The sequence below is a fragment of the Dunckerocampus dactyliophorus genome, chromosome 11 (genome assembly GCF_027744805.1).
Source record: "Dunckerocampus dactyliophorus isolate RoL2022-P2 chromosome 11, RoL_Ddac_1.1, whole genome shotgun sequence".
NCBI classification, from domain to species: domain Eukaryota; kingdom Metazoa; phylum Chordata; class Actinopteri; order Syngnathiformes; family Syngnathidae; genus Dunckerocampus; species Dunckerocampus dactyliophorus.
This window is the reverse complement of record NC_072829.1, coordinates 27,401,055-27,421,678: the sequence shown is the minus strand read 5'-3', so window position 1 is coordinate 27,421,678 and position 20,624 is coordinate 27,401,055. Positions and strand designations below refer to the sequence as shown.

The 20,624-nt window shown below is 42.0% G+C and overlaps 3 protein-coding genes across 3 annotated transcripts in view; all 3 read right to left on the bottom strand.

Annotated features, from left to right (window-relative positions):
• Window positions 1–182: 182 nt before the first annotated feature.
• LOC129189681 (protocadherin gamma-C5-like) lies at window positions 183–3,095 on the bottom strand. Its single transcript, XM_054791638.1, has one exon. It carries the CDS (start codon window positions 2,929–2,931, stop codon window positions 436–438), a length of 2,496 nt encoding a protein of 831 aa, XP_054647613.1. The 5' UTR covers window positions 2,932–3,095; the 3' UTR covers window positions 183–435.
• A 2,052-nt stretch (window positions 3,096–5,147) lies between these two features.
• On the bottom strand, window positions 5,148–14,304 carry LOC129189684 (protocadherin beta-15-like). The gene is made up of 2 exons (XM_054791641.1): window positions 11,653–14,304; window positions 5,148–5,226 (listed from the first exon to the last, which is right to left on the bottom strand). Exons 1-2 carry the CDS (start codon window positions 14,038–14,040, stop codon window positions 5,149–5,151), a joined length of 2,466 nt encoding a protein of 821 aa, XP_054647616.1. The 5' UTR covers window positions 14,041–14,304; the 3' UTR covers window position 5,148.
• The window catches only part of LOC129189689 (protocadherin beta-16-like), a 91,159-nt gene continuing 75,682 nt past the window's right edge, over window positions 5,148–20,624 (bottom strand). Inside the window, exon 2 of the mRNA XM_054791645.1 lies at window positions 5,148–5,570. Within this exon, the coding sequence (XP_054647620.1) occupies window positions 5,538–5,570 (33 nt within the window). The 3' untranslated portion in view covers window positions 5,148–5,537. The remainder of the gene's footprint in view (window positions 5,571–20,624) is intronic.

Sequence of the window (20,624 nt, the reverse complement as noted above, 5' to 3'; positions counted from 1 at the left end):
TGTTTCCTAAAAACAGCAAAACAACTCAAATGATTACTTAGAGTAAATATCGACAATGGATAGATTCTACGGTCTATACCCATACGTAGCAAGTGAGTGACATTTAACAGATATGAGTCTAAAAAAATAATCACTATAAAATATAGATTTTGATACATTAGATTTTGATCAATTGCTTTATTGAAATTAACAAATGGATTCTAGTCAACATGTCACCTAAATAAAATATACTAATTACATACGCACATGTACACACACACGCCTGTTACACTTTCAGTCATGGTCTCTGACTATGATCAGTTCTATTATATTATTATTAAGTTCTGGCCCAGGAACAAACCAGTAAAATAGCACATGAACAGTCACTGTCCACTTTTATGGTGTTGAAGCATTCAAGTGGATTTATGGCACCACGTGCATAGGCAAAATTAATTTCTAGAAAAATGCATTAATCACTTCAAGTTGTCCTTCATTGCAAACCAAAGTAGTGCTCACCTGCTGGCTCTCAAAGGTCCAGGTGCTGTCAGGTAAAGAGGCGTCCAGGACGCTGATGACCTCCTTAAAGTCAGTGGTGCTGCTGGGCTTCACCAAAGTGAAATCACTGTACTCTGACATTGGAGACATGCACGACCTGAAGGAGTGGCTCTGAGACATGACGTCTCCTCCCAGAACCTCCACGTACTTGATAGGTCCATCAGTGTTGAGCTGAATGTGTAGCTTTCTGTTGGGTTTCTTGTCCTCATCACAGTGTGTCCGTCTCGTGCAGCAACTAGCTCTGCTTCTGCTGCTCCTCATGCATTTCACCGCTAAGATGAGCAAAGTCACCAGAGACAGCACGGACACCGAGGCCAGAGACACAATCAAATAAAGTGTGATTCTGCCGCTTGTCTTACTGGGCTCGGACGCCTTGTGTCTCAGCTCCAACATTGGCTCACTCACACCATCCTCCAGCAGGATGGACAGCGTGACAGTGGCCGACTGGACCGGTTCCCCATCGTCCTGGACCTCAACAATCAACCTCTGAGAGGAGTCGTCGTGCTCGGACACAGCACGTTTAGTCCTCACCTCCCCTGTGTACACACTGACCATGAAGAGAGAGGCGTCTGTGGCCTCAGACACTTTGTACGAGATCCACGCATTGTGGCCTGAGTCCGCGTCCACTGCCGTCACCTTGGTGACTAGTTGGCCCGCTTTGGCCGTGCGGGGCACCCTCAGGTGGGAGGCTGCGTGGGGGGAAGGGTAAATGACAGCGGGGGCGTTGTCGTTCTGGTCCAGGATAAAAACATGGACGGTGGCGTTGGTGCTGAGAGATGGAGAGCCCTGGTCCTTTGCCTGAACCTGGATGTGAAACACTTTGACTTTCTCATAGTCAAACGAGTGCATGCTGTAGATGCTGCCGTTCTCTGAGTTCATGTAAACATAAGACGACACGGACACGTCGTGCACTTTAGAGTCCACGATAGAGTAAGATACTTTGGCGTTTTCGCCAGCATCCAGGTCACATGCAGACACTGAACATAAAATATGACCTGGAGCGCTATTTTCATTTACATAAACAGTATAATAAGGCTGCGAGAAAACTGGTGGGTTATCATTTACATCTAATAGATCTACATCAATTATTTTTTCACTTGATAGTGGAGGGCTCCCAGAGTCAGTAGCACGAATCTTAACTCTATATTGAGCATTTTTTTCACGATCAAGCTGTCCGTTTGTCACTAATGAGTAGTGGTTAGAGACTGATGGATTTAACTTAAAGGGGGACTCAGAGGGCAACGTCAACGTAACCTTGCCATTATCTTTTGAGTCAGGGTCTCTTGCACTAATCAGAGCAATCACTGTCCCTGTGGCAGAGTCCTCTGGCACCGGGGTGGTTAGTGACGTCACAATGATTTCAGGAGCATTGTCATTAATGTCTATTATTTTAATTTCAACACCACAATGACCCTCCATTTTTGGATTACCTTTGTCTTTTGCTGTTATGTCAAATCTGTGAAAAGAACTCGTTTCATGGTCTAACAGTCCTTTGACGACGACAGCTCCAGTAGAAGTGTCTATGTCAAATAATGCTAAAATCACATCTGACGTCTGCTCCGCAAATGCATATTCAATTTCGCCGTTTAACCCTTCATCTGCATCTGTGGCTTTAACTTGTAATATCTGACTTCCTGGTGTTGCCTTTTCGCTGACATTAGTCTCATATAGCTGCCTTTCAAATTGGGGTGCGTTGTCGTTATTATCAAGGACTGTTATTGTAATTTCTGACGTCCCTGAACGCACCGGGTCGCCACCATCCAGCGCAGTGAGGATGAGATGGTGGACGGGCAGCTTTTCACGATCGAGAGCTTTTTCAAGCACCAGTTCAGGGATTTTCCTTCCATCCTTGTGAGTTTTTACTTCTATTTTAAAATTGTCATTTTTGCTGATAAGATAGGATCGTACAGAATTAGGGCCGACATCAAGATCCTGAGCGCTTTCTAAAGGAAACCGTGCGCCGGGATTAACGAGCTCTGCTATTTTTAATATTTTTTCTTTAGAGAGAAAACTAGGAGCATTGTCGTTAGTGTCCAATATTTCAATTTCAACCCTATGCAGTTGTAAGGGATTGTCTATAACCAGCTCCAGCGGCAGCAGACATGTCGCTCTTTGTGCACACAGCTCCTCCCTGTCGATTCGATCCGTCACCAGCAAGTCTCCCTTCCCGAGGTCTACACTGAAATACTGCTTACCAGCCTCCGAGGTTATCCGCAGTTTACGTCGGTGCAGTTCTGATACAACCAAACCCAAATCTTTGGCGAGATTCCCCACCAGCGAGCCTCGTTTCAGCTCCTCCGGGATGCTGTAGCGGGTCTGTGCGTCTATTGCACTCCACAATAGGGAGAAACGATGGCACCACCACAGCAACTGCCATGCCGGCAATTTCTTCCACATTATTCCACCTTCAGCAAAATACAATAAATCCAATCAACGTAGTCCGACGCGCAAACAGGAGGTAGGTAATCCAGCGCAGAAAAATATGTCCTGACATGTAATAATAAAAGAGCTAGTCATGCTTTGTGCGCATGTAGCCCTCCCCCCTGAGCACTACATTGTGGAGGCAGGCTGAGATGAAGCTACGAGGCGACTAGATCTCTTTGTACAGCTCTCACTGTCATTGGTGAACAGTCAGTACACGTTACAGCCTATCAGTCATGCTCCTTCATGGCAGTGACGTCACAACGTACACCCTCATTATTATCACCATTGAAGTAGAACATTGACAATACCAATGCAACATGCTTCATCGTGCATTTAATTGAGTATTCAAAAGGCATACTTATACAATAAATATCAAAGAAATAATACTTATTCAATAAATATCAAATAAAAAATACTTTTATTTGCAGCACTGGGTATTATACATTATCCAATTAACAATGCAAGTATAATATACAAAATAAAATACCATTCAATAGACAAATATTTTAGTAGGCCTACTTGTACATTTCCTTAATTTATTCAACAATATGACTCAGTGATATCATCAATCTTTATTCTTAATATTATTAGGATTATTAAAGCACTTAGACAGTTCCTATTTAGACTCATCATGCTTTATAGCTATCCATCTATCTATAATGCTCCTATGTTCATGCACTTGTAGCACACACATACACTCACACACACGTACACACACACACACAACCTCTGCGGATCACAAGGCTCTTCATTGCCTTCCTGTGGCTAACTAGAGCAAGTGCAGCCTATGTCGACGTCATCACGTCATCGCTGCATGATCCAAAGACAAATAATCCTACGTAACATACCCGGATGGAGGTCTGTAGAACAACCCAAAGGGGAGGGGTAGGTGATTACTTCTTTGTATATTATTTTATTTTTACTGTGCTCCCACTCACTCTTTCTACATATAGATATCCCTTTGTGTCTTTTTGTATCTCTTTGACAGGGAAGTAACGTTACCACAATGTAAATGGTAAATAGATCATGACTATGGGGATAAAATTCACTACCATCACGGTTAAAAAAGAAGCAATATATTAAATATATATCTTTATAAGGTACACACATCATCTAAGCATCGGTTTTGTATAGGCGATCTGCTGTGCAGGGCTGTGTGCGACAGAGGGAGATGTGGACAGGCAGTCGGGGAGCAGGGAGGAAAGAGGCAGGGAGAGAGGGCCAGGGAGATGCTTTCAGCACCACGCGAGTGGACAGCGCCACACAGGCGGCCGACTGCTGCATCTGCAACCCACACTAGTTGTACACGTTTAGGACACGATCACACACTACGACTGTTTTATGTTACTGCTGCTATGATACAAATGAGTGATATGCACTGACAGGTCAGGAGATCAATATACTGTAACATTTTATAATGAAGACTATAGATGTAAGTAAATGCACTGTACTTCAGACTTTTTCATGTTTTGTTAACATCAACCAACACATGCATACATCAAATAGATGTGTACAATATATACAAACAGCCACTTACCTGCAACATTACATCGGTGCAATTTAAGGGCAGGATCTGTATTTATGTATAAATAATGCACCGTTATGATTGTCAATTAACAGGTGTCTATTATTGTGGTTTAAGTTTGCAGTGGACTGCGCTGCATGGGCGATGTTTACAATATTTTGCATCTCTCATGTAATGAAACGTTAATATTACAAACAGATCTTAATATGATGCAGAGTCCATTCCAAAGGTTTTTTTTTGTAGCAAATAATAGTCTCTTCTCTTTATTTATTGCATTGTAGGCTGGAGGCTGTACCACTACAGATGGGATTAAAATTATGTGTATTATCTTAGAAATAGCTTTCTAGCACTTTTAAACCAATACTAGCGTTCATACAGCAGTAATTACATGATTATATATGTATATATGTATGTGTGTGTGTGTGTGTGTGTGTGTGTGTGTGTGTGTGTGTGTGTGTTCTTAGCTCAGCATGGTTCAAAGTCTGCATCATTTTAGAGGGAGACAGGATGGCCAAAAATTCATCAGCTAAGGATAGTAATTATTGAATATTACCTGTGTACTGAACAATTATTGAATATTACGTATGTGCTGAACAATAAAAACAAAGCAAAAAAACTGTTGTTAGCTGCTTTTACTACATTGTATGACTTCATTCAAATAAGTGTTATTTGACAGCCAGGACTCTGAGACCACAGTACAAACTCCAGTTCTGCACAGTTACTTTTTCTCTGATGCCTTCAAACTGTGAGGAGAGCTAGATGTAATATTTGACTACCTTTAAAGTGACCAACGTAAAACACAACAAATAACTATTTAGGACAAATGATATATATAGTAAATGTATGTTTGATCATGTATTATAGTCTAAGTTAAATTACATGACAGTTTGGGCAGTAAGACAACAAACAATGTAAAAATGTGTGTTTTTAGTGTAGTGCAACATGTGAACAGATGTGTCAGCCAAAGTGGAAAATGTGAACAAATAATTGCAAATTTGGTGAACAAGTGTCTATAATATATGTTAAATGATCAAAGTGCTGTTTCTGTACTGGTTTATGTGAGAAGTATAGAGAAACACTTTCTTACCTTAAATGGAAAGAGTCATGGTTGAGGAGTGAGGCATCCAGGAAGAGGCAGCAGGTGACCAGAGAAGACATGAAAGAGAAAAGAAAGAAGGGAGCCTGGTCAGACTGTGATCGGAATGCCAACCCTGCATTTGAGAAGCTGGGCAACCAACATACTTACCATGTAACCAAACTGTTTGTTTGACATGTCAGTTTTGTATTTTGTCAGGTTGTTCTCATGATTGTGTTGTCAATAGTTTACTATATCTGTGCTAATTGACACCAGTGTGTTTTCACATGTATTTATGTGTTCCATCTTTGAATCGACATCACACAAAACATTGTAAGCACAGCGAGTATTATAACATAATGTAGGTATTATGGCTTTTATGTATGTATGTACATGTATGCATTTTCTGTTAACATAGGGTTCGAGGAAAGGTTTAAACCATTGGCTACTAATATATCAATCCCTTTTAAAATAATATCTATTAGCATTTTGTTAGTTATGCTGTATATTCGGCAATTAGTAGCACAGAAGTAAGGTACAGCATAAAAATATTAAAATATTGAAAAATGTTGAAACTGTTTAAGACTGAAATACCGCCGTATGCAGAATGTGTGATTGAATCATATGCTGCATTATTAGTGCAGCTCCAAGTCAGTAACCTTAAACCGACAGCAGGGGGCCTCGAGGCGATGGTCAGCGGCAATAATGCTTTATTCATGAGACTCATGGCTCAGATGTCAATGTTCACTGTCTTTGTGTACGGGAAAACACCCTTATCCAAGCACAGAAATGTAATTAAACAAACATCCCGCTGTATAAATAATAAGACATACTGCTTGTGAACACAAAAGAGTGGCTTCAAAATAAAACAAAAAGAAAAAAGAAAGAGGTAAAACAAATTATATTTTATAGCATAAACAAATAAAAGGTGTAAGAATACATTTTTACTGATATACTATAAATATCACAAAGCTTTGCTGTAACTAGGACAAACAACTCAAATAAGGCAGGATAAATCACAACAAATCTAAAAGGAGCCATGATCACCCTCCCCCCTTCATCATCATCATCGCTATCAGTCACCCCCTATGGTGTGAGGATGCTGCACCTCCCTGGCTAAATCAGGGGTGTCTGCTGTCCTCTTTATCGCCTCCAAACACAGGAAACCAACACACACCACTCCTGCTCACCCCCATCACTCAAAAATGGTCCAGCCCTGCCTGTGAGTCAGCTTGTTGCCATGGTAACACATGCAACCTCTCGCATCCCACCCTGTTTCCTACAAGCTGCCGACCATGACCGAGACAAAAAAAACACCTGTAAAAACAACACAGAGTAGAAGGAAACCTAAAAATTATCAGATCTGATTCTCTGCTGGGTCAGACACATGGCACAATGATAAATACAAGCAGGGCATTAAATAAATAAAAAATTAAAGAGACTTAATTAAATTCACATGGTAATCTACATTGACATGAAAATGAAAATGAAACGACGCCATAGTGTTGGGTGGCTTTTTACAGTCAGAACAAAACGTCCCACATAGAGAAATCTTTCTCTCAGCCTCTCTCTGCTGCAGAGTGGTGCAGCTGGAGTGGGGGAGGGGTGATATGCAGAAAAGCAGAGCAGAAGAAAGGAAGACTTTGGAAAACAAGAAAGGCGACAGCATACTGGCCATTATTTCCATGAGGAAATTGTGTCAAACACAATCAGCACGATGAGACAATATGCTGTGTTATTCCAAATGATCAATAGTAATAACATAATGTGTTATGTCATATTGAAATCACAGGGTTTCAGTGACTAGATGACATGGCTAACTCGTAACACACAGACGCACACACACATTACGGATGATTATAGAGATATGTAACACATACATAACATACTTTACAAAAAGACCTTTGTTCCTATAACAACAGAGGCGACTCAAAGGCAACTGCAGTTGACTTAAATAGATTTTTTGTTTGTATACATCTGCTTGAGTCTTAGTCTTCTTACCACGACTTTGCTACTGTCCCACATTGCTACAGTGTCCTGGCTAATCCTGAGTGTAATCCTGGGCAGAGATTCAGCCAGTTCAGAAGACAACACAAGCACACTTTCATAAAAGCTTGAAGATGTATATCAGAGTCAGATCAGCTCACGTGACACATACAGTATCTGCACTGAACCTCCTCCCTTTTACAACAGACATTGTTAAACTAATGCAGGCATATCATGTACATGCACAGTCTACAAGCACGCAAGCAATATGGTAATGAGTCTCTTGTCACACAGCAGTTTAACACGCAACTCAGGCAGTGAGGAGCATCAGATAAGAGCAAGGGACTGGAATTTTCTGCACATAATTTCTATAGCTTTGTGGTCAATACTGATTAATGTAGGGCTTCAGGAACAAGCCCAGTGAGGAAATAAAATGGGTCATAATATAGAAAATTATTTTAAGTTAAATGTAAAGATGTGGGTTGACAAGAATGATGCTTGCAACAAATAATGACCAAAGCAATGTATGATCAAGTCACGCAGTCTTGTACAACAAATAAAAAAGAGCAACAAGCCATGTGAAAGAAGGCCTGCTGTAGTAACAATATAACTGTTTTTTCACAAAATGAATGATTTTAAGCAGCAAAATACATACACCACACATTAGGTGGCCTGTGACATTACCACAACACTTTCAGTATCATGTCTTACAGGCATTTATAATATGTTTTCAAACTATCATTCTCCTGACCAACTCCTCATTAGCAGGACAGACAGTATGTGATGCTGCTGCATATTTGAATACTGATAGCTGTCATTAAATGATTAGTTAGCCCACTTGCATCCATTGTGAAACACATGCAGCCTCTGTCCTAGTTTATGCATCCCCTCATCTTTTGTTACATAACCTCTCTCATCACATCCCTTTGTCTTTCATTCCACCACTTGAAATGTCTCACCCAGTTTCTGCCAGTCACTGTACAGGACATTGTTTAGAGCCTAATATCACCATTGGCATACATGTTTTCCCACTTCAGGACACAAAGACGGCTACATTCAGGGTAAAATGGCGGCCGCGCATCACAAACAAGTGCTGCGCTGGGATGATGATTGTGCAGGGGACCACACGCCTCCTCCCCTCCCCCGCTGCCTGCCTCTGTCCTCCTCTCCCATCATGATGCTTTTGCCCTCTCCACCATGAAAGCACCAGCCGTTTCTATCTTCTCCATTCAACCACATGTTAAACAACATTAAGGTGTAAAACTTGGCATTGTAAACTTCCATTGGTTGCATCTATTCCTGTGCTTTTGTCCCCCATGTGTAGCGGCACCAAGCTATAGGGAAGTAGGTCACTGGAAAAATAGTGCACTGCATGCTTGTGTGTTTCTGTGTGGGAGCAATCAGTGGCAATGTTTAGCAGTAATGAAGCCCCTATTTGTCATAGCAGCTTTTGTATTCATCTCTAATGCAATGGTGATATACTCTCAGATAGGTACAATCAGTTAATATTACATTACACATTTAGTGCAACCTTAAATGATCAATTGCACTTAAAATGAATTGAATTAAAATGAAGGTAGAAAGGTACTATAAAGAATAAAACAAACAGATACCATGACCTAATTGATACAAATACTTTAATGCTATATGCAGAGCTCACTTTATGAGCAAAGCAGATATTTTACCACTGTGAAATAAACAACAAAATACATTAAAGGGAATCACTACATTGTTTAGGAAATAGTATAATATATGTTGGCAAGTAAATCAAATAGATGCATTTTGAAAGCTTTGTGACAACAAAAGCTGAGCACTGAAAGGGGAGTAAGGATTAAAATAAATTAAGTCAAATGGATAAAATGAAGTGCAAAATACACAGCAGAGAAATATAACATGAAATAGTCAAAGGTGGGAAGGAGATATTCTTATAAACTGTGTAGAAACAAACAGATTCTCAGATTCTCAGCTGCATTAACAAAATAGTAACGAGCAGCGAAATAGTAACTGAGATGACTAGATAGACAGAGACACATAGGTCAAATATACGCTTATGAAGCAATATTTTTACTATGAGTGCTGGAAGCAAAACGAACAGCAATAGCAGATCGGTATTGTATCGAGGTAAAGACAAATGACTATTTTCAGATGGGCTGCGTCATAAAGGGGAAAGCGCATGATAGGATCACAAAAGAAAAGACTGAGAATGCCCTCCAGAAATATTGGAACAGTGAGGTCAATTTCTTTATTTTTGCTGTAGACTGAAAACACACCTGGATCAGATGCGCAACTTAGAAGATGGTAACTTTTGTCCAAACCCACACATTTTTCACAACAAAACATAACAATATAAAAACAATAGAAGTGTCCATGGGTGAAAAACAAGTAATTGTGAGTCTGAGAAAAGATGGAAAATCAATCAGAACCAGTAGAACCAGTACAACCACTTGGAATGTCCTCAAGAAGAAAAAAACCACTGGTGTACTAAGTAATAGACGTCAAACAGGTAGACAAAGGAAAACATCATCAGGTGATAACAAAAACACTGAGAGCTGCAAAGAAAGACCCAAAAACAACTGTTAGTGACATCAGCAACAACCTGCAGGCAGCAGGCGCAAATGAAGGTGTCACCTTACTGTATAAGAGTGTCACAAGACCTCAAGTGACAAGATTTATAGTTCAGAAAAAAAATGTCTCGTGGTCACTAGGCCTTGGATGATAATAAATTAATCAATCATACAATAAATGAAAATAAACTCAATCGTTTTGGAGAACTTAAATATATTGTCATGCGCATGCGTGTCTGTTTTCCTCGGCTCTCGCTTCCAAACAGGCAGGAACAGAGTTCACTCTGTGCATTGGTTTCAACACCGTAGCACGTTTGTTCCACAGAACAACGGCCTGGACGAAGTGAGCCCTTTTGTCAGTCATACAGCCTCTGTGTCTCGGAGGGAGCAGAGGGGGCTGCTAGCATACACACAGAGTGCAGACAGTGCAACATAGCAGAAATTAAATGAGTAAATTGCAATATATTTATTAGATTTTTTTCCTTGTACTTTTCTTAAAAGTAAAGTTAAAATCTCGTCTCGTCCTCGTAGACTAATCACGTGTATCGTCTCGTCTTGTGAACTGTCTCGTGACACCCCTAATGAACAGAGATGAGTTTCAAAAAATTCATTAGAATTTTTTATACTCATCTTTCTACTTTTTGGCAAATTCAAGCCTGCCATTCCTATTATTCTTGCTAATGAGTGGTTTACATCTTCTGGTGTAGCCATTGTACTTTTGTTCATAAAAGTCTTCTATGAACAATAGATACTCATACCTTTGTTCCTGCCCTTTGCAGGTTGTTGCTGATGTCACAGACAGTTGTTTTAGGGCATTTCTTTACAGCTCTCACAAAGTGCCTGTTACCACCTGCTGATGTTTTTCTTAGTCTACCTGTTTGACGTCTGTTACTTACATACATTACTTACACTTACATACTTACATTCCAAATGATTGTACTGGTTATGACCAATGTAATGGTTTTGATTGATTTGTCATCTTCTCTCAGATTCACAATTACTTGTTTTTCACCCATAGAAACTGCTCCGGTTTTCATGCTGTTTTCACCTCTAAATGCAGTATACACAGGCAAAATCTATCCTATACCCAATCTGAAACTGAGTGTAGACATTCAGTGCTATTTGTTGATTGAATAAGCAATGTATTAGGACACACATGGACAACAAAAAAGGGTGGTTTCAAACAAAAGGTGCTATCTTACAAGTTGTGCATCCGATCCAGATGTAAATACCTGGATTTGATGTCAAATCCCAAAATTTTCCATCTACATAAAAAATAATACTCTAGAGGGCACTGTATGTTGTAAATAAGTAGTAAATAAGGAAATAAATACCACAAGAGTTACCCCACTCTGCCTGGCAACCAGGGGTACCATATGGGGGGGGGGGAAGTTACCAAAATACCAAATACCAAAAACTAGACATTGGATGACAAGTTGCCCAGGAGGATTTCCCTGATTCCAAATGCCGTGGTAGCAGTGTAAAACAGAATTATAAATCAGAGAAATATAACGTCATCGAGGATATAAATGAATTGATCTCACCTCTGCCAGCAAATTATCCAAATCAGTTTTTGGCCTGGGTACCGTCCTAGTGCAGTCACCACTCAGGGTGTTTTGACTGATTTGGCGGGAAAACTTCAGATCGCTTTTCCGGGAATCAGTAGTTCCGCATACGTCATAACTGAAAGCCTGCTTCAATGTACCAGAGCCGTCGACGTCAGCATAGAGGGGCGGGTAATACGGAATAACCGGCAGTGCCCCATTAGATTTGAAAAATAGGCGCTCCTGTCTCCACCTGTACACTTTGACTGATATGATAAGCAGCAAGCAGGTGATGAAGAGGAAGGAGACCACAGCCAAAGCCAAGACTAAGTAAAAAGTCAGCTTGTCATTGTACTCCTTGTCATGCATGCTAAAGTCAGTGAACTCTGACAGCACTTCAGGGAAGCTGTCTGCCACCGCCACGTTAACAATGACTGTAGCTGAACGAGAGGGCTGCCCGTTGTCCTCCACTAGAACAGTCAGTCTTTGCTTGACAGCATCTTTATCAGTGACTTGGCGGACAGTTCTTATTTCTCCATTGTGTAGGCCCACTTCAAACAGCGCCCTGTCTGTGGCTTTGTGCACTTTATAGGAGAGCCAGGCATTCTGTCCAGAGTCCACATCAACAGCCACCACTTTAGTCACCAGATAGCCCACATCTGCTGAACGAGGCACCATTTCAGCCAGCACCGAGCCACCCGTCTGGACCGGGTACAGGACCTGGGGGGCGTTGTCGTTCTGGTCCTGGATAAGCACGTGAATGCTCACGTTGCTGCTGAGAGTAGGAGAGCCTCCATCTTGCGCTTTGACGTGGATAACAAAGTCTTTAGTTTGCTCGTAGTCAAAAGAACGCACGGCCATGATCTCCCCACTCTCTGCATTGACAGTAAAAAAGGCTGAAGCTGACATTCCTTTAAGTGGGTTGTCTTCAAGAAAATAAGAAAGGCGCGCGTTGTTTCCTGAATCTTCATCACTGGCTTTGACGGCTAGAAAGGGAACACCAGGATTGTTGTTCTCAGTGATGGACGCTGAATAAAATGTACGTGGAAACACAGGGGCGTGGTCATTTACATCTGATAGCTTAAGATGAATAGTCTTATTAGCAGAGCGAGGCGGAGTGCCCTCATCTATTGCTGTTATTGTTATGTTATATTCCGGCACTGTCTCTCGGTCCAAAATGTCATTAGATACCAAACTATAAAAATTAAGCGACGAGGGTTTTATTTTGAAGGGCAAATCATGGCTAATGAAACACTTCACTTGACCATTCATTCCAGAGTCTAAATCTTTAATGTTAAGCATGGCTATTGTTGTTTCTAAAGGGGAATCTTCTGGGATTGGATTGGAGAGTGAAATGATGCTTATGACAGGAGCATTGTCATTTAAATCTACCAGCTCAATCAGCACCTTACACGTGTCTCTCAGGCCTCCTTTATCAGTAGCTTCCACGTCTATTTCATACTGTTTGACTTTCTCATAATTAAGTGCACCCACGACGTGGATTTCTCCTGTATTTGCTTGGATATTAAACACAGATGAAGCCACATCACTGTTTTGAGAGAATGAATACACAACCTCCCCGTTCACTCCCTTATCTGCGTCAGTGGCGCTTACTTGCGTGATATGTGTGCCCCTGGGGGAGTTTTCAGGTACAGTTACTTTGTAACGAGACTGGCTGAAAACTGGTGCATTGTCATTTGCATCCAATACAATGACGTTTATTCTAACAGAGCTTGATTTAGGAGGGTCGCCGCCATCATACGCAGTTAGAGTCAGCTTGTGCTGCTCGTGCATTTCTCTGTCTAATAAAGCATCCAGTATCATTTCAGCATATTTGGTACCGTCAGGGCGAGAGAGTATACTTAATTTAAAATGATCTGTAGGGCTGAGCTTATACGTACGTAAAGAATTCGAGCCTACGTCTGGATCTTTGGCACTGTCGAGTGGAAAACGAGCCCCCTTTACAGCCGATTCACTAATATCAAAATTCATTTCCCTTTTTGTAAATACAGGAGCGTTGTCATTTATATCAAGAATCTCCACATCGACGTGATGGAGCTCCATGGGGTTATTTAGGATGATTTGGAAATGCAAAGAGCAAGGAGACACTTGGCCGCACCTCTCCTCTCTGTCTATTCTCTGCTTAATTTCAAGTGTTCCTTTGTCCAGATTCAGAGCGATGTACTCACTGCTGTCCTCTGTAAATATTCTGGCACGCCCGGATTTCAGCCTTTGAACATCCAAACCGACATCCTGAAAGATATTCCCAACAATGGAGCCCATCGCCATCTCCTCTGGTATGGAGTAACGGACATGAGCGGCAGCCACGTCTGCGACAATCATGCAGAAAAACAACATCCTCCAAAAAAACAGTAAAAGACGCCACATCCTGATCCAATCCTTCCACAAATTAAGTGGACCGAGTGGATGTGGGGCACAGGAGCTTTTCCGTCGACGTGTTGCACGACATTAAATGAGACTGGCAAAGAGCAGCACACACTGAAATTAGTAATATTCTCCTCACATTGACCGACAGCGGCACTTAGAGACTAAAATGAGAATTGCAATTCATTGACAACAATACAATACATGGCAGTGCATAAATGTGATACTTCAGAGAAGAATATGAGCAAATATTGTATGCTGTAACATGCTAACCTCTAGGGGAGAGTCAAGTTCATCCAGGATGTTCTTTTCACTGTGTATCTTCTGCATGGTTCCTGTAGAACTGGGGTCCATTACCAGCACGTTGTGACTAGCAGCTCTGTCCAACTTAAAGTCACTTTTTCTGGAGTCAGTGGTCCTGCACACCTCGTAATTGTACACGTGTGGGAGAGTCCCTGTCCCCAAAGTGTCTGAGTAACGTGGTGGATAATATGGAATGACAGGGAGGTTGGAGTGGTACAGGATGCGAGACTGTCTCCACCTGTACACTTTGACCGATATGATAAGCAGCAAGCAGGTGATGAAGAGGAAGGAGACCACAGCCAAAGCCAAGACTAAGTAAAAAGTCAGCTTGTCATTGTACTCCTTGTCATGCATGCTAAAGTCAGTGAACTCTGACAGCACTTCAGGGAAGCTGTCTGCCACCGCCACGTTAACAATGACTGTAGCTGAACGAGAGGGCTGCCCGTTGTCCTCCACTAGAACAGTCAGTCTTTGCTTGACAGCATCTTTATCAGTGACTTGGCGGACAGTTCTTATTTCTCCATTGTGTAGGCCCACTTCAAACAGCGCCCTGTCTGTGGCTTTGTGCACTTTATAGGAGAGCCAGGCGTTCTGTCCAGAGTCCACATCAACAGCCACCACTTTAGTCACCAGATAGCCCACATCTGCTGAACGAGGCACCATTTCAGCCAGCACTGAGCCACCCGTCTGGACCGGGTACAGGACCTGAGGCGCGTTGTCGTTCTGGTCCTGGATCAGGATGCGAATGCTCACGTTGCTGTTGAGAGGAGGAGAGCCTCCATCCTGAGCTCTGACACGGAAGTGGAACTCTTTCAGGTGCTCGTAGTCAAAAGAGCGCACCGCATGGATGACTCCACTATCAGCACTAACAGACACATATGAGGAGATTGGCACTCCATTAACAGAGGAGTCCTCCAGGATGTAAGAGACACGAGCATTCTGGTTCCAGTCAGCATCTCTGGCTTTCACTGTGAATATAGAAAGACCTGGTGTGTTGTTTTCTACAATGGAGGCCTCATATGAGCTCCTCTCAAAGACAGGCGCGTTGTCATTCACATCTGAGATGTGTAAGGTGAGAGTGACACTGCTGGAGAGGGAGGGTACTCCCTCATCAGAGCATGTCACTGTGATATTATACTCACTTGACCTCTCTCTGTCTAATTCACTGTCTGTCACTAAACTATAGAAATGATTCGACGTGGACTTCATCACAAAAGGAATATTATGATCCATACTACAATGCACCTTTCCGTTGTCACCAGAGTCTGCATCCTGAATATTTATCATTGTAACTACAGTACCTGGTTGAGCATCTTCTGATATCACGTTGGATTTAGACATTATATGGATATCAGGTTTATTATCATTAATGTCGACGACGTCAATAATCACTTTACATGAGTCAACTAGTCCCCCATCATCACTTGCACGCATGTTAAGCTGAAATGTTTTAGCTTTTTCATAGTCAAACTTTCCTTTCAGCTGAACCTCTCCACTATTTTCATTTACTCCAAACAAACCGCGATTGTGATCCGATATACTTGAAATAGAATATGTTATTTTACCATTCGAGCCATGGTCAGCATCATTGGCAGTAACTGCCACAACAACTGTTCCAACTGCTGCATTTTCTTCCACAGAAGCTTTATAAATACGTTGCGTAAAAACAGGTGCATTGTCATTCACGTCTAAAACTGTAATTAAAATGTGCATTGTGCCGGTCATTTGCGGCTCTCCTCCGTCCAGTGCAGTGAGAATGAGAGACAAGTGCTCGTTTTTTTCTCTGTCGAGAGGCTTCTCTAAGACCATCTCCACATTCTTTGTTCCATCAGCCTGATCAAGTAATTTCACAACAAAATGTTCAGTGGGTTCGAGTTTATATGACTGCAGTCCATTTAATCCCACATCCTCATCAATTGCACGGTCTAATATGAATTTAGCGCCGTTTACTGCGGATTCACTGATTTTAAATTGCACATTGTTCTTTTCAAACGACGGAGGGTTATCGTTAATGTCTGTGATCTCTACAGTGACGCTGTAGAATTCCATGGGGTTCTCTAAAATGATCTGAAAATGCAAAGCGCAAGGCGTCGTCTCACCGCACAGCTCCTCTCTGTCTATCCTGTCTTTGATGAGGAGGACCCCTCTGTCGTGATTTAACTCCACATACTGGTGACTGTCTGTGGTAAATATGCGAGCTTTGCCTGTTTTAAGCCTTTTCACATCCAGACCAAAATCTTTCGCTATGTTGCCAACGAGGGAGCCTTTAGGCTGCTCCTCTGGAATGGAGTAACTGACCTGCCCGAACACCAAGCTGGAAGAAAGGAGAGAGAGAAACAACACTACTTGCCCCCTCATTGTTCCGTCAGATGCGCCGCAAAGCCAAGACAAACATTGTCCTCCACGATTTAAAAGTAAAAACAAATATGTGCAATGAATATTCCAAATGGGAGAGACAAATCACGGTGATTTCTTTCTGAGAGAGGGACAGAGTTCGGCCAGTGTGCTTCGATCGAATGTCTTTATCTAAAATGAAGACAGGATGGGCAAGAGCAGGGAGTCTGCGCAAAATCTAACACACACACGCTAGCCAACAGCGGCGCTGTGAGTTCACATAGCAACACTGCACTGTGTGCAAAGTGCTATTTAAACTGCTCAACTGAAACAACAAGAACAGAAAGGAGCAATACTTAGGCAATTATACTGTACATTTTTTTTACACTTCAGCCCAAAAAACTTCCAAAAAAGTACATCAATTTGTAAAATTTACACTGCCATAAAATGCTGAAATGCACATACGCTGTATACATCATATAAATAAAAATACCCACGGAGGCATGTAAAACTCAAGAGGAGCGACAACAGAGCAAAAGGGCAAAGCGTATCACTCTCCATGGTGCTGAAATGAAAGGCTCTGCAAAAACACGGTATTTTGGCAGTGACAGGCTTTGCATGATTTTGCACTCATACACGATCATTATAGATTAGACGTAAGTAAAACATATGTGATTGAAGGTGCAGCTTTAATTTGAAAGGTTGGACGAAAACATGGCATCTGTCATTTAACATGTATAGCAATTTAATGCAGAGTAACTCTTTTTGGTGGCTCAAACACATTTACAACTGACAAAAAAGATTAATTGGCCAGTTGTGGTTCAACCGCTTGTTACGTCAAAACATATGAAAGCATAATGAAGCCTGGAATTTATATTTACTTGGCTATTGAATTGTCATTTAGAAGAAGTTAGAGAGGAGCTACCAACATGAAGTCATAGGAGATGCACAGTTCATGTAAAGGCAGCTGAAAAAACCCCCCCAAAAAACAAGATAGGCAAAAACCTCAAGTGTGGCGAGTTTAACAGCATCAAAATATCTGGACGATCGCAGAAGACAAAGTGGATCATCAAAGAACATTTTTCGTGGAGAAGGAAAAAAAAAACAACCTTCCACCACAACATCAACAAAAGTCCAAAATACTTTGGAGGGGTTACACATGTATCATCGCCAAAATTGAGACACCTTCATGAATGTAAGTGCAGGCGATTTACAACAACGTGTAGACCATGGAACTTTGCCAGAATACATGTAAAAAAATTATGGGAAGAGAAAAATATGTTCAATGAAATTAACAGCTCATGATCCAAAGCATACCACATCATGCGTTAAACAAAGAAAAGACAGTGTCATGGCATGTACGTGAATACATGCTGAAGCAACTGACTCAAATGTGTTTTTAGTATACTTCAGCCAAGTGCGCAAAGAGCTATTGTTTGACAATGACAATGGGGTGAGTTTGTCATTTAGTTTGTAAGAATTAGACAAAAACTACAGCAGACTCAAATAAAAATCCGTCGACAGTTTGCACTTGAAGTTATTTGCACTCTTAATTTTGAGCGTGGGAAAATGAAAGCACTTTGCACAAAATGGATTGCATGCCATTTCTTAATGATAAATGCTATATTTTTGTCAAATGCCATCATAACAACTCAAGGCCTAACTGTATATTGGTAAGGTAGCATGGACAAAGTCTAACCTCTAGAGGAGAGTCAGGTTCATCCAGGATGTTCTTTTCACTGTGCCTCTTCTGCATGGTTCCTGTAGAACTGGGGTCCATTACCAGCATGTTGTGACTAGCAGCTCTGTCCAACTTAAAGTCACTTTTTCTGGAGTCAGTGGTCCTGCACACCTCGTAATTGTACACGTGTGGGAGAGTCCCTGTCCCCAAAGTGTCTGAGTAACGTGGTGGATAATATGGAATGACTGGGAGGTTGGAGTGATACAGGATGCGAGACTGTCTCCACCTGTACACTTTGACTGATATGATAAGCAGCAAGCAGGTGATGAAGAGGAAGGAGACCACAGCCAAAGCCAAGACTAAGTAAAAAGTCAGCTTGTCATTGTACTCCTTGTCATGCATGCTAAAGTCAGTGAACTCTGACAGTACTTCAGGGAAGCTGTCTGCCACCGCCACGTTAACAATGACTGTAGCTGAACGAGAGGGCTGCCCGTTGTCCTCCACTAGAACAGTCAGTCTTTGCTTGACAGCATCTTTATCAGTCACTTGGCGGACAGTTCTTATTTCTCCATTGTGTAGGCCCACTTCAAACAGCGCCCTGTCTGTGGCTTTGTACACTTTATAGGAGAGCCAGGCGTTCTGTCCAGAGTCCACATCAACAGCCACCACTTTAGTCACCAGATAGCCCACATCTGCTGAACGAGGCACCATTTCAGCCAGCACCGAGCCACCCGTCTGGACCGGGTACAGGACCTGAGGGGCGTTGTCGTTCTGGTCCTGGATCAGGATGCGAACGCTCACATTGCTGCTGAGAGGAGGGGAGCCCCCATCCTGAGCTCTGACGCGGAAGTGGAACTCTTTCAGGTGCTCGTAGTCAAAAGAGCGCACTGCATGGATGACTCCACTATCAGCACTAACGGACACATATGAGGAGACTGGCACTCCGTTAACAGAGGAGTCTTCCAGGATGTAAGAAAGACGAGCATTCTGGTTCCAGTCAGCATCTCTGGCTTTCACTGTGAATATAGAGAGACCTGGTGTGTTGTTTTCTACAATGGAGGCCTCATATGAGCTCCTCTCAAAGACAGGTGCGTTGTCATTCACATCTGAGATGTGTAAGGTGAGAGTGACACTGCTGGAGAGGGAGGGTACTCCCTCATCAGAGCATGTCACTGTGATATTATACTCACTTGACCTCTCTCTGTCTAATTCACCGTCCGCTACAATACTGTAAAAACTACTTGTAGATATAACTTGGAAAGGTATATTTTCATTAATAGCACAACTTACCCTGCCATTTTCTTCAGAATCTGGATCATTTACACTCATCACTGCTATCACTGTCCTGGCAGGCAAATCCTCTTCCACTGACGTGGATGATGAAATCATTTTAATGACAGGAGTATTGTCATTTATATCGCCCACATCAATAATCACCTTGCTGGAATCAGACAGGCCTCCTCGATCAACTGCTTCAACATCAATCTCATATTTTTGGGCTTTCTCATAATCTATCGTCCCTTTCAAAACAAAACTCCCATCTTCAGTAATGTGAAATAACTTAGAAACGCTCATCATGCTGTTTCCAATCATATAGCTCACTTCTCCATTCGAGCCTTTGTCTGCATCAGAAGCACTCACTTTAGTAATGAGTGTTCCAGAAGGGGAGTTTTCCTTTATGCTCGCTTTATAAATATTTTGTGTAAAAACAGGAGCATTATCATTAGCGTCTAGCACTTTAATTTGAATCTGCATTGTCCCTGACCTCTGCGGCTCTCCTCCGTCTTGCGCAGTTAACAGCAGTGTTAAAAACTCATCCCTTTCTCTGTCTAAAGGCTTCTGTAAAATCATTTCCACTTTTTTACCACTGTCAGATTGCCTGTGCAGTTTAAGCACAAAATTATCATTAGGCTGTAGTGTGTAGCTCTGAAGCCCATTCAAACCTATATCAGGGTCTATTGCTTTCTCCAACATAAATTTTGAGCCCACAACAGCTGATTCGCTGATCTCTAACACCCTCCCTTCCTTCTCAAACACTGGATCGTTGTCATTAATATCTGTGATCTCAACAGTAACAGGAAAAATTTCAATCGGTTGTTCTAATGCTATCTGGAAATGCAGAGCACAAGGCGTGGTCTGGCCACAAATAGCTTCTCGATCGAGCCTCTCTTTGATAACCAGCACGCCTTTTCCCTTGTCGAGCTGGACATAATCAGCGCTGTCTCCCGTGTGAATGCGAGCTCTCCCCACTTGTAAACGTTTGACATCC